This window comes from Rhamphochromis sp. 'chilingali', assembly GCF_963969265.1.
Source record: "Rhamphochromis sp. 'chilingali' genome assembly, chromosome: 8".
NCBI classification, from domain to species: Eukaryota; Metazoa; Chordata; class Actinopteri; order Cichliformes; family Cichlidae; genus Rhamphochromis; species Rhamphochromis sp. 'chilingali'.
The window spans coordinates 38,704,972-38,717,128 of NC_137935.1; the positions used below are offsets into that span (position 1 = coordinate 38,704,972).

The 12,157-nt window shown below is 42.1% G+C and overlaps 1 protein-coding gene across 3 annotated transcripts in view; it reads left to right on the forward strand.

The window, feature by feature from the left end:
• The window catches only part of bcas3 (BCAS3 microtubule associated cell migration factor), a 318,948-nt gene that overhangs the window by 85,463 nt on the left and 221,328 nt on the right, over positions 1-12,157 (forward strand). For all 3 annotated transcript variants that reach the window (XM_080889011.1, XM_080889012.1, XM_080889013.1), the window contains exons 17-19: positions 9,918-10,042; positions 10,145-10,310; positions 10,394-10,491. In XM_080889011.1, coding sequence (XP_080745137.1) covers positions 9,918-10,042; positions 10,145-10,310; positions 10,394-10,491 — 389 coding nt within the window. The remainder of the gene's footprint in view (positions 1-9,917; positions 10,043-10,144; positions 10,311-10,393; positions 10,492-12,157) is intronic.

Consider the following 12,157-nt stretch of genomic DNA (forward strand, 5'->3'; position numbering starts at 1 on the left):
AAATACCACCCTTTGAGCAAATCCTGCTGATGACATTTTCAGGCGAATAGAGTGCAGGCAGGGTAACGAAAAAGACAACAGCAAAAGAACAAATGAGACCCTGTGACCCGCTGCAGATGTGCCCTCAGATTACTGTAATGCGTGTGTGAGCCATCCCGATACCAGAGCCGCAGAGGCTCACTGAGACCGGAGCTAGAAAAGGGGCTTTGAGAACGCACCACATGGCGGCAAGGCTAAACCATTTGCACAAATCACCTCACTTCCCTCTCTTTTTAATGGCCCAGGCGGAGCTGCTATTAGGGCCAACGGGTTAAGAGATGAATGTGTGAACGATTATTCTCCGGGAGTGGGGTCGTCACCCTCACAGGTCGATCCCACCCCCCCTCTTTCTCTGACTTCTCTCTGTAGCAATGACCCATGTTTGACTTGTTTCTCATCACGCCTGTGACCTATAAGGGACTCTTTCTCTGCTCACCACACCCGCTCTGTCGTGCTTTGCATCACATACTGTAATCGGGTGCTCTTTGTCTATACTGAGGTCAAAACTGTTTACTGCCAGCTCAGCACGGTTGACAGTTCTCCCAGCGTGACCTCATGCTTTTGTTGTATTCCGAGGAGTGTGCAATTTGATTTGTAACACCAAAGGATAGGTTTGGGATTTTTAAAGTCTGGTGTAAAACAACGCTGATGCACACGTTTGGGAAAATAGCTCTTTGTGTAAGTCTGGTGACACTGTAGTTCATTTCTTTAAAAGTTCAAGTCTGTGTTCTTGAAAAGTTTTCTGTGTTTGCCTGTATGAACTGTGGTTCCCTGCTGAGCTGTGGATATAGAGACATTGAGGACATATCTTGTTTGAATGTTTAATTACTATGAATACCAGTTACTCATGACAGAAGAACTTTAACTGGTTCCACCTGATCTGCTTTCTGTAGCAGCTTTCTTTGCATCAACTCTGCTGCTATTAATTTCCATCGAGTATATAAATTGCACCAGCATGTTCCAGGAAGACTGTAGGGACAAAGTGGCACATTGTAAATCCTAAAGCTTACTTGGCCTTTGCTATGCCTATGGAGAGCTGACCCCATCTGCCCTTCTTTCTACAATTGGTGTCCATCCATTTACCAGTTGGAGGCCAGAGTTTGGGCTCAGAAAGTTCAACAGACTCAGCGGAGGGTAAGACGTTAGAGATCACCCCCCGCCCTCCGTGCAGCTCTTTGATAAGCGGCAGTTTACCAGGGGCCTCCATTACACCAACCAGTGTGTTCATTTGTCAACTCGCACTCCAGGAGTAAGACATTCCAGGGCAAATTGTTGCTCCCTTTCTCCCGGCGGAACACGCTACACATTCATGTACCAAGACTAATTGGAGACTGCGAGCTATCACTGGGAGGGCCCGGGAGGATGCGGCGAAAGCGATAAAATAAAGAAGTACTACGGAGTGCTTTCGTTGGTTGGAGATCCTGTTTTTCATGGCCGGGGGAGGTTGGTGTGCAGGGACAGAGTTCAGTCTCATCGGACCTTTATTGCTATAGGGAAACGGCTTATTTACTGTAAACTGTTTATGGAGCTCTGTCACTATCTCTGGACATGCAGAATAAACACAGGAACACACTCCCACTCCTAATGTCTCGTAAACATTAGAAACACGCACAGACTGACAGACAGAAATACACCCCGAAAAAGACACTACACTCTAGATGACTCTTGGATGCACACACACACACGCACAAACACACTGCATACTTGTTAACATAATCACAGTGAATACACATTTGTCAACACCGTCTCTTCCAACCAGGCATGCACATTCATAAGACAGTTCACAGCCATAAATACACACTTGCACTAAAAAAAGAAGTTGCATGCAAACACACAACTCCTTGTCTCAACAGTGCCTGAGTGCTGTTAGTTTTACTGGTGTCCCCAGTTGTTATACAAATTGGATAAACTCTTCATACTCTTTCCCAATCACAACAATCAGAGCAGTTTCCCAAAGTATTTTTTTCCCGCGTTGCGTTTACACGGTTGGGTACAAGTTTGCGCACATGTACCCGATCCCTTTAAAGTTAAGAGAGAAAAAAATATGACAGATGTCGAAAGAAGAAAAAAACAACCCAAAACGTCCGTCTGCGGACGTGATGCATGTGCCAAATATATGGTATCACGCTTTACGGAGCAGCTCGAGCAGATGAATCATCGACGTATCCCGTAGGTCTTCAAATCCATCTTAGCACACAGACATTCTGTTTCCTGCCTCGTATGTGTTGTGCACTTAAACAGACATGTCAAAAAGTATATAATGTGAAAAGTGTGTTTGCTCAAGTGTGCTAGTTTTAATAATTGTTTTTCCGTCTATTTCTGTACCCCTCAACACCCCCCAACACCCCCTTTCCCTCCCCCCTCTCATGAAGACCCTACCTCTTTGGGGCGGGATGTTTTGCCATTAAAACTCCATGGTGAGTTTTGCTTCTCCCCTCTTCGGCTCCCTTGGCAGCATGCGACTGTATAAAGCACCACAGCACACTGCCTCCTTTACCTCTCATTTGTCTCCTGGTATATTTTCAACACATTTTGTAGAGTTGGTGTGGTCGTTCCTCGGCGGGTACGAATCCCAAAGAGGAGTGTTTCTTATTTTCTCATCTTTTTGTGTCTGTGTGTTTTTGATTACCCTTATTCTTCCCTTTTTTTGGTTTTGTTTTGTTTAACGTTATATTTAAAGTCCGATGATTCAGCATGTTGTGTTAAAGCCACCGCAGCGCTTTAAGGGAAAAGGGATTTTTTCTTTCACATTGTGCAGTATGCATAAATATGCAAAGCAGCAGTGAGGTGCTAGGTATGGTGTTACATGTGAAGTAATGCTCAAAGCCCAAACTTCATACTTTAGGTTTTGCTTGGGAGTTCAGAGTACATGCTGTAGGGGTTCAGCGCTCTTCCATCAAACTTCTGATCTGGTTGTTGTCTTTTTTCTTTAAACCACCCACCAGAAAATGACATCGCTGTCTTATTGTCTTTTTCATTCTCTTACGTTAGATGATCTTTTTCCAATAATATCTTTGTGTTGAACACATGTTGTTCAGATTTTATTTTATTCCACTTTGGCTAGATTTTTTCCATCAGATGTGTGTTTGCATGCAGGAAATGTGCCACATTCTGATATTGTGAACAGTGTCCTGTCTGGTTATGGAAATGTGATGTGTACCGCTCCTACAAAATATTCTCCAGAGAGCGGATGAACCACAATTATTTAATGGTAGCTAGCACTGGAAATGAAGTTTGTTTTAAATTTTTAAACAGAGTTTTTTTTGTTTCCAGTGTATTTTAGAACATCTCATAACTTTACTTTTACTGTTCCAGCCACAGTAGGCCGCCTTTTGACTCCACATGAAATAAAAGCAGCCACACAGCCAAACACAGTGGAACAGTTAGCAGCGAAAGCGCTACATTTTTGGGGGCCAATGGTCAGATTTGATGATTTTGTTTCCTGGCAGCTGAAAATGAATGTTAAAACATTCCATGTCCTTTTTTGTTGTTAGCCAACTGTTTGCTAAAGTAACAGATTTAGTGACTCTGGAGTTATTACGTAATCAGTAATTCTGGTTTAAACAATGGAACATAAGCTCAACATCATTACTTTTACTGAGTACTTATGCTCATTCAATTCATTATTAAATTACCTGCTAATCTTAGAGAAATAAGCTAGCCTATTTCATACCGTTAAACTGTCCACCACCTTTCTCTTTTTTTCTTGTGATTTGAATAAGTCTGGTTCTGTGGTCATTCATGGATGTTTTCAGAAAAATAGCCACCCCAAGCCAAGTTTTGGAGACACAATTTAAAATGGGATGACAGCTTACTTCACCAAAGATGGAAACATGCAAAGCCCCTCAGATTGTGAGAAGAATTTCTAAGATAGATGTGGACCCCCGTGTGGTTTCAAAGTGACATACAGATCTAATAACATTAAATACTGCGCATCCCTTGACCTTGAAATCACCGGTTATGTTGCGACTAAAAATGCTGTAGGTAAGACAGATGAATCCATCACTAGTCAGTTATTGGGGAAAATAATAAAAAGCAGCGAGGTGGAACAAAAAGGCCAGTTTCATTTGATATTCAGGTTAAGATTCAGGAAATGTTTAACTGTCACTCCTGAATTTTGAGTTCAATTTTAGCACTAAAATGCACAAAGCATCCTCCGATTCAAAGATTTTTGTCATGCAGGGGGATGTAGCCACGTCTCTTGTCAGCGCTCTCTCATGAAATCAGATGCTTACAAGCTTTTAAAAGAAGCCCTTTTATGACAGTCGCTTACAGAGAGATGATTGAGTGGCTCGGTGAAAGGAACTTTTCCTTTCCTGATTCCCAGGTCTCCAGCTCCTCGTGTGAATAGCGTATGGTGCCTTCCTCAAGTGTTGGGTTTCATCTTTTGTTGTGGGCAGTCACTCATACTTTTTAGTTGAAACTTTTTTCCGTCTGTCTTCAGCCACTCGTGCTCAATCTAGGCCCTTAGTGACTTCAGAGCGTATACTTTTCAAAGGTATACATCATTAGCATTGGAATCTTGACCCTTGCAATAAATGCCATCTGCTCAATTTTGAGCTAGTTAAACCGACATTGTTTCTCTAATAGCTTCTGCCTTTAGACATGCGCCATGGCAGTCCATTCACTATTGTATCGTATTAAGATATTTTACAAACAGAGCCGTCTTTTCTTTTTGAGCAAATGGTGAACTTGAATGCTCCTTGGATTTCCAATTCATTCTTAAGCTTGCGTCTGAAATAACACTGTGGCCAGATACATTAGTTTATACCAACATTATGGCTGTTTAACAAATTTCCATGACTAACGTGGCACTACATGAACTTTAAGGTTTAGAAATTGGTAAAAAAGAAACCCTGATTTTTTCCTTGAACATTTGATGCCCACTCTGCTCCGTTCACCGAGTTCCCCAGTTTTTGTCATTAGTGCTGTGTATTCGACAGAGCCTCAAGGCTGCTTCTTTCCGAGGGCTGTTGTAAAATAATAAATGTGACGTTGAAGGATGTACCCTCCACATAACTGCCCTCTCTCCTTCCCTCTCTCCGTCTTTCTTTTCCTTCCTGCTTGGAGTCTTAATACCACCTCCTTTTCTGATAAGAATGAACCATATGGCCCAGAATCAGTGAAATGACAGCACTGCAGCTCTTTGTCGCCGGATGGCCAGCTCCATCATGTTTGTTTACTGCAAAGGTCCTGAAAATAAATGGAAGCTGCTGTGGACTACCCCCCCACCCCCCCGCTGAGGCGCCTCATGTTAGCGCCGGACATAGTAATGCAAAAGGACTTTGATGGTTGATGTCTCAGATTGAATTATGCCCTTGAGGAAAAGCTATTAGCTCAGTCAAGAGTCCTCATTTGCTAAATTAAAAGTGGAAATGACATGTGAGTAGTCTTTTCAGTGAATTAAAGTCACAAAGAAAATGAATTCCACTCCCTGCTAAAAGGCAAAAGGAAATTTTGCGGAGAGAGAAGAAAAAGAAAAGAGATTTGCCGTTTGTTTAATGACATACATCTTCTCCTGCTCCCAGTTCCCTCTTAGTATATTTATGTTTCATAAGTTATTGATATTGGGTTACGCTTTTTCTAACTCGGTGCCATTTGCTTGCCTGCTTCCTTACCAAAAGTCTGCTCCAGAAATTGGTATCCATATGGGAAGTGGAATTAGGCCCTGGAGCCGTGCCTGGTTGTCACGAGGGCAAAAACCTCAACACTTTTAAGCCACTTCAAGTGAGATGAAGAGGAAAAAGGATGATTTAAAACACAGATGAATAAACTTTAGTGGTCACTGTAGCAGAAGAGACGAGAACTGAACTGTGATCTTTGGTCCTGTTGGCAGGCTCTGTGCTAGCTGTGGTCTCTTCAAAGAGGCCTAAACTCAGCTCATCTGCTATGACTGCAACGTCGAGCCGAAGTTTTAACGTGCTATCGACGAGTCGCGCGGCGCCCTGCAGATTGGTGTGTGGGGTTGCCACGAGGTCAGTCCTTCAGAAATGGACAGTGTTCTCTACTCGGCAGTGTAAAAGTCCTTCTACTTAGTTCTCTTAAAGAAAGTCCATCTGATTATAGTAGTAGTAATAATAGCTTAGAATTTTAACCACTGACACCAAAAGTCAATACGAAGACTGATGAGTTTAGAACAGGCACCTGTCTGCTCGTGACGAGGATTTGTTTTTCCCGAGTTACAGGGCTTTCGTTTCGTTACCAAGGAAGAATTTTTACTTGTGGAAAAATCCTACAAAATTCCTCTTTTCCTGTCCCATGTAACACAAACAAAAACTGATGTTGAGCACTTCCTTATAGCTGGTTATTCACTCGCTGGACCTGCTTGTTAACAGTTTTACCTTCTGGTTGAACTGACGGTCAAGCAGGCCAGAGCTGGGAGGAGAAGACGAGGCCCACTCGGAGTTAGCCAAGGCAATATCCTGAGTGTGACTTTATCTACCCCTGCATCTTCCTTTCACAGACCGGGTTTACTGTGGATATTTGGTTATTCAGCCTTCTCCCTTTGACCCAGCGCTTGTAAATACAAGCTACAACACTGTAGAGGCCGTCCTTATGATTACCTTCACCATTTCCTTTTTCCTGATCCCTCTTTCACACAGGGCTGGCCAAACAAAGACATCTCCCTCGATCCAGAGAATAATTTATGAGGTGCTGACAGGGGGGAGGCAACAGAAAGAGAGTTTTACCAGCAGCAGGTCTTTCAACAGCTAGTACTGTGAAACCCGGTTGAAGTAGTGGACGCACCGTCTAGTACTGGAAGCATTATTGTGGTGAACTGTCTTCATGGCATTGCATTGTATTTTTCATTACGTTTTTGTGGTATTGGGCAAGTTTGAAACAAGAGGAGGGATTTGGTCAGTGATAGAGTGTTACATGTTACACACAGGACGTGAGGGGCAAATTCCCACTGGATCCTCCATGTGTGACATTCATTAGGTTTTACAGTGTGTGGTTGGGCGCCAATATTCAGGGAAACTCTTAAACCTGCAGTATTTATTTTCTTGTGTTTGGAATTTTGAGTTTTCATTCCGTTTAAATGAACGATTTAAAAGTGCAAAATTAAGACATTATTTGGTATCGTTATATCCCCTGTTGCCTTTTGTTCTATTCTTTAATAAATATGAATTAATCTTTTAAAACTATTATGTAGACATTAGGTTGAGGTTAGTTTCTTTAAATGAGTTTGACCCGTTATGCACACGCTGGACACGAGTGTGATGACAGCAGAACTTTTATTTATAACTGTGGTTTTCGTTTTGCACTGGGACACAGACACTCCCGCTCTCTGCTGTCACGTCCGCTCTCCTTCCCCTCCGACTGTCACTGTCAACATATAAAGAGTCACAATCACCTTCAGATCCCAGCACACCTGTTCACCCCGCCCCTGCGCCGTCCCGGGAGCTCACTGCGTCAGAGACCACACCCACGCCACAATGAGTCAGAAATGAACTTATTAACAAAAATCAATATTGAGATGGCAAAGATTGTGTGCAAAAGCATGCAAACATTCAGCATTAGAGATGGAACCTAGCCAGTTTGCTTTTTGCCCTTACCTCGCACATTTGAGTTGTTAAAAGCTAATGGCGACTCGAACCTAGCAAGCATGCTACACAATCATGCAATTTTAAAAACAAAAGTGGATTTTAAATACTCATTACCTGCAGGGGGCACCGTTGTCAGCCTTGCAGAGACTCCTGCTTGCTCTTAGATGTCACACTCTGGCTGGACACATCTTGAAAGGCCTGGTCTCAATCAGGTGCTTTGCATCAGTGGCATTAGGTTTCCCTGTTGTTAATCAAATTTTGTACTTGGAAATGTCTATCTTTTTTTAAATCATCCATAAGGTCTGTTTTTTCTTATGCTAACTATCCATTCCTTTTTATATTTGTTCCACATAAAGCAAAAAAATAAAAAGCACCTGCACAAAAATGCTTCCATGAGTTGAATGTAAGTTGAATCAAACTGGCCACATACATTTTAAAAATCATGACCATTCTGCGCCCACATATTTGCATCTTTTCTCCAAAATTGAGAGTAGATAGAAGTAAGAGTGTCACTTTCATGCCAGCGTGGTTTCCAAAGGTCAAGGTTAAGCACTCGTCTGGGAGCGCGTGACACCGCTGTAGGTTTTCAAGCGCACCTCACGTCTGATCCGCTGTGACCACATTTTACTGTCCAGGTTGCTTATGAGGCTGGACAATAATACCAGATCTTGCTACTGTTCTCTGATTGTTGCCATATGGGGAGTCCAATTGCGGCTGAAAACCCTTTCTGTGTCCGCTTCTTCTCAAACACTCTTGACATGCTGAATAATCCAATAACTCCCAATATATTCTCTCCTGTAGCCGACACAAAGTAAGAGAGCCAGGGAAGGCAACGTGGACACTGCTGTTAGGTTCGAATTCCATTCAGTGATAGCAGTTGTATTTATTAATTTAAATATAAATGTGGTATATTAATGGGACTATTGGAACCAACCAGATGGAAGAGCAGGCTAGAAATTGTCTTTGTAAGTATACTAGAAGTATCAACGTTTTTTGATTCTTACCAAACTTAAAGTAAAATTGGTGACAAACCCCTGAAAAAGGTTTTTGCTGGGATCTGTATTGTCCTGTAAAAGAACAACTAGAGTCCACCATCCAGTGTATGTAACCCCCTTTAGCAACATTACCTTGGAGTACTTGTTTTCTCCATGACTGTACCCGTTTCTCACATCGTAGCTGAGGTATTTTGGCCCATCCTTTCCAATGTTGTTTCAGTTCATTGAGGTTTGCAGGTATTTGTTTATGCATAGCTCTCTTAAGGTCCCACCACAGCATTTCGGTTGGGTTGAGGTTTGGACTTTGCATTTTAGCATCCTTGATTCTTCTCTTTTTCAGCCATCCTGTTGTAGACTAGACGGTGTGCTTGGATCACTGTGTTTGACTCGATTTAGGCCGAGCTTTAGATATCGGACAGATGGCCTTACGTTTTTTCTCAAGAATACTCGATATATGCTGATACATGCACGCTTGGTATACAAATGAGTTTGTGGTCGAATGAATTGCCCAGGTCCTGTGGTTGTTTAAAGAGAAAAAAGAGGTGGTTTTGTATTAAGATAAGGCAAGTGTACAGGCAGTATACCAATCATGTCAATGTTGTGAATGGAGAAGATTGCATTTAGCCATATAAGGTCTAAATGTATCCTAAGAATAACTTCTAGTATTACTATTAGTACTTTGTAGTACTACTACTTACCGTCCTTCTCAGACAAGAAGATTCTCTTAGATGGTGGCTCAGTTTTATATCACATTACATCAATGTTTATGTCTAGCTTAATTTTCCCATTTTCTGCTGCAACAGTGGATGTTTTTATTTGCAGGCATTTCAGTTTCCCCTTGCTTAGTTCCTTGCATGCAAAGCTCTTTACAATATTGTGTTAATTGTTCACAGATGTTGCTGTGCAATCCATGTCTAATGTAAAATGCTGACATTTACATTTGATTGTTATGCTTTATGGAAAAATAATTCATACAAAGATTGGTCTTAAAGGTGATACATAGCTTCAATAAGCACCACACTGAGACACATTATTGCACTGTTGACCTTATTGCAGCACAAGACAAAAAGTGTGCTACTCCTCCACACAGCGGCATTTCTAGCAATGGAAAGTGATGTGTAGTTGATGTATTTACTAAAGAGGGGTAAGGATTTATTGGAATTCACAAATTAATAACTGACAAATCAGAGTAAGCAGTTGTCTCATTGTGCCAATACCAGCCAGTCAAAAGGACTTGACATGTTAAACTATAGAAGCACTACCGGGTTCACTTTTTGGACCCCTGCATTGTACTATATTATTTACTTTGTCTCAATTTCTTTTCCGTCTCCTGAAGCAAATCTAAGCCACCCCCCCAGATCTCACCGAGCAAGTCCAGCGGAGGAGAGTTCTGCGTGGCGGCCATCTTCGCGTCACCTCGCTCCTGGTTCATCACTAATCCCAACATAAAAAGAGAGAAAGGTAGACTGTGGTGACAGGTTGTCTTTGCATTCTTCTACGATAGCTATTATTGCACTTATTGCAAATAACTTGTCCTCGCCTTGTTGCTCATCCTCCTCACAGATCAGTCCAGGCAGTCGGTTGTGGACTCGCTGTACGTAGTCAGTTGCTATGGTAACTTGGTGGAGCACGTCTTGGAACCTCGGCCATTAAGCACGTCACAAAAGATAAGCGACGATACACCGTTAGAACTCAACACCTGTCCAAGGGCCTGCTGGATTCTAGCCAGGTAAAGCTGTGATGAAGACTCGATGCAGGACACGGCTTCTCTGTGTCTCTAAGTCTTATGGATGATTTGTCCTTTTTGAGCAGGACTCCACAGTGGAATGAGCTGCAGCCACCTTTCAACTCCAATCATCCTTTGGTGTTGGCCTCAGATCTAGTGCAGTACTATCAATATCTCCTGGCTGGTAAGTGTTAAACAAGTACTTTTCCTTGAGTTTACACACTGTAGTGTATTTACAGTATAAAGTTGTGTTCAAATAGAATGGAAGTCTGCATTTTCAGGAAGTAAAAAAGGTCAAGGTGTTGTACCAACACATGCTCTAAATGTAAGGTTAGCATGGTACTGATAAACAAGAGACTGGTATCACAGGGCTAAGAGCACTGAGTAAAACGATCATCTAAATGTGCTTCTACATTTCCTTGTGGCCCTTTCAGAATAAAAGTAAAGTATAGTTGAATTGTTGGGGATACCACAAAGAGAGTGCAACAGAAAGTAGCATACATTGGTACACAAATATCACATGCAGTCACTGAAAATGCAGAAGTTTTCATCAGTGTTGTACTAGGGCTGGGCGATATATCGAGTTTTTTTAAAATATCGATATATTTTCATACGAGATATAAGATGTGACAATATCGTTTATATCGATATAGTCTATGTTACGGTATAATTATACTTGTGGAGCCGCAGATTTGCCTCTCTTTCGTCCACTTTTGTCTCTACGCTGCGTTACTCGGCCTCGCCTCTCCTTCACTGAACACAACTCCCCCATAGCTTCACCTGCAGGCAACGACAAGATGAACACGGCAAATCTCCGTTAACGAGTTACCGCGGATCGCCCCGTGCGTGGGGCTGGACGGCGTTGTGTTAGCGAGCTAACCGCGCTAACGAGCTAACCGCGCTAACGACATGCAGCCCACAGGAGCTGCATGACCTAAAATCCTTTTATTTTCTCAAAAATCGACAGTGCGCCTTATGTATGAATTCTGGTTGTGCTTACTGACCGCGAACCGATTTTATGTGGTACACGGCGCTCAGCAATCTGTCAAAAAATAATTTAGTTCGACTTTGGTAAGCTACGGAGCTGCGGCACTTGATGGATTGTCGGAGCATTACGGCTACCGTAGTCCGGAGCCTCGCGGAGTGATACGTGCTGTGCTTCAACGTAATATTATCATATTGCTTAAAAAAAAAAATCGAGCTATATATCGTATATCACCATCCAGCTAAAAAATATCGAGATATCAATTTTGGGTCATATCGCCCAGCCCTATGTTGTACTGCTCGCAATTATGTTGATTTCTGATATATTTTTCTACGTCTGATCAACATTACAAGCAAAAACCAACTTTTCTTTAGTGAAAAATGTTCTTTTCATAATAAAATAATTTTTAAAACTCCTTGAAAGAGTCACTAATAAATACCTAAAAATGAGTTGCTGTACGCTCATATCCTTTATCATATTCTACCTTACCAAACAAAGTAACAGATTTATATAAATGACAAAAATCAGGCAATAAAATAATTTTCCAGTACAGTTATACCGTCGTGAGATATCAGGACATTGAGCCTTTTCTCCATCATTTTCCTCTGAACTGCTTCGATCCTTCATGTTGGCCCTGAGTCCTGGATAACTGCAGCTTTAGTCACTTTTAGCTTCTTTAAAATGTCAGTGTTCACGCGGGTGGAGTGTCTCATCAGGTTTGTTGTTATGAACGTGTCGTGCTGCTTCCCCAACACTTCACTTTGATGAGCTTTGTTTGAAGAGCTCATAATCTGACACACGTCAGGCTGACCAGCCACTCACTGGTAAGGACCAAGAATGCTGGATAATAGCTGATTACTCCCTG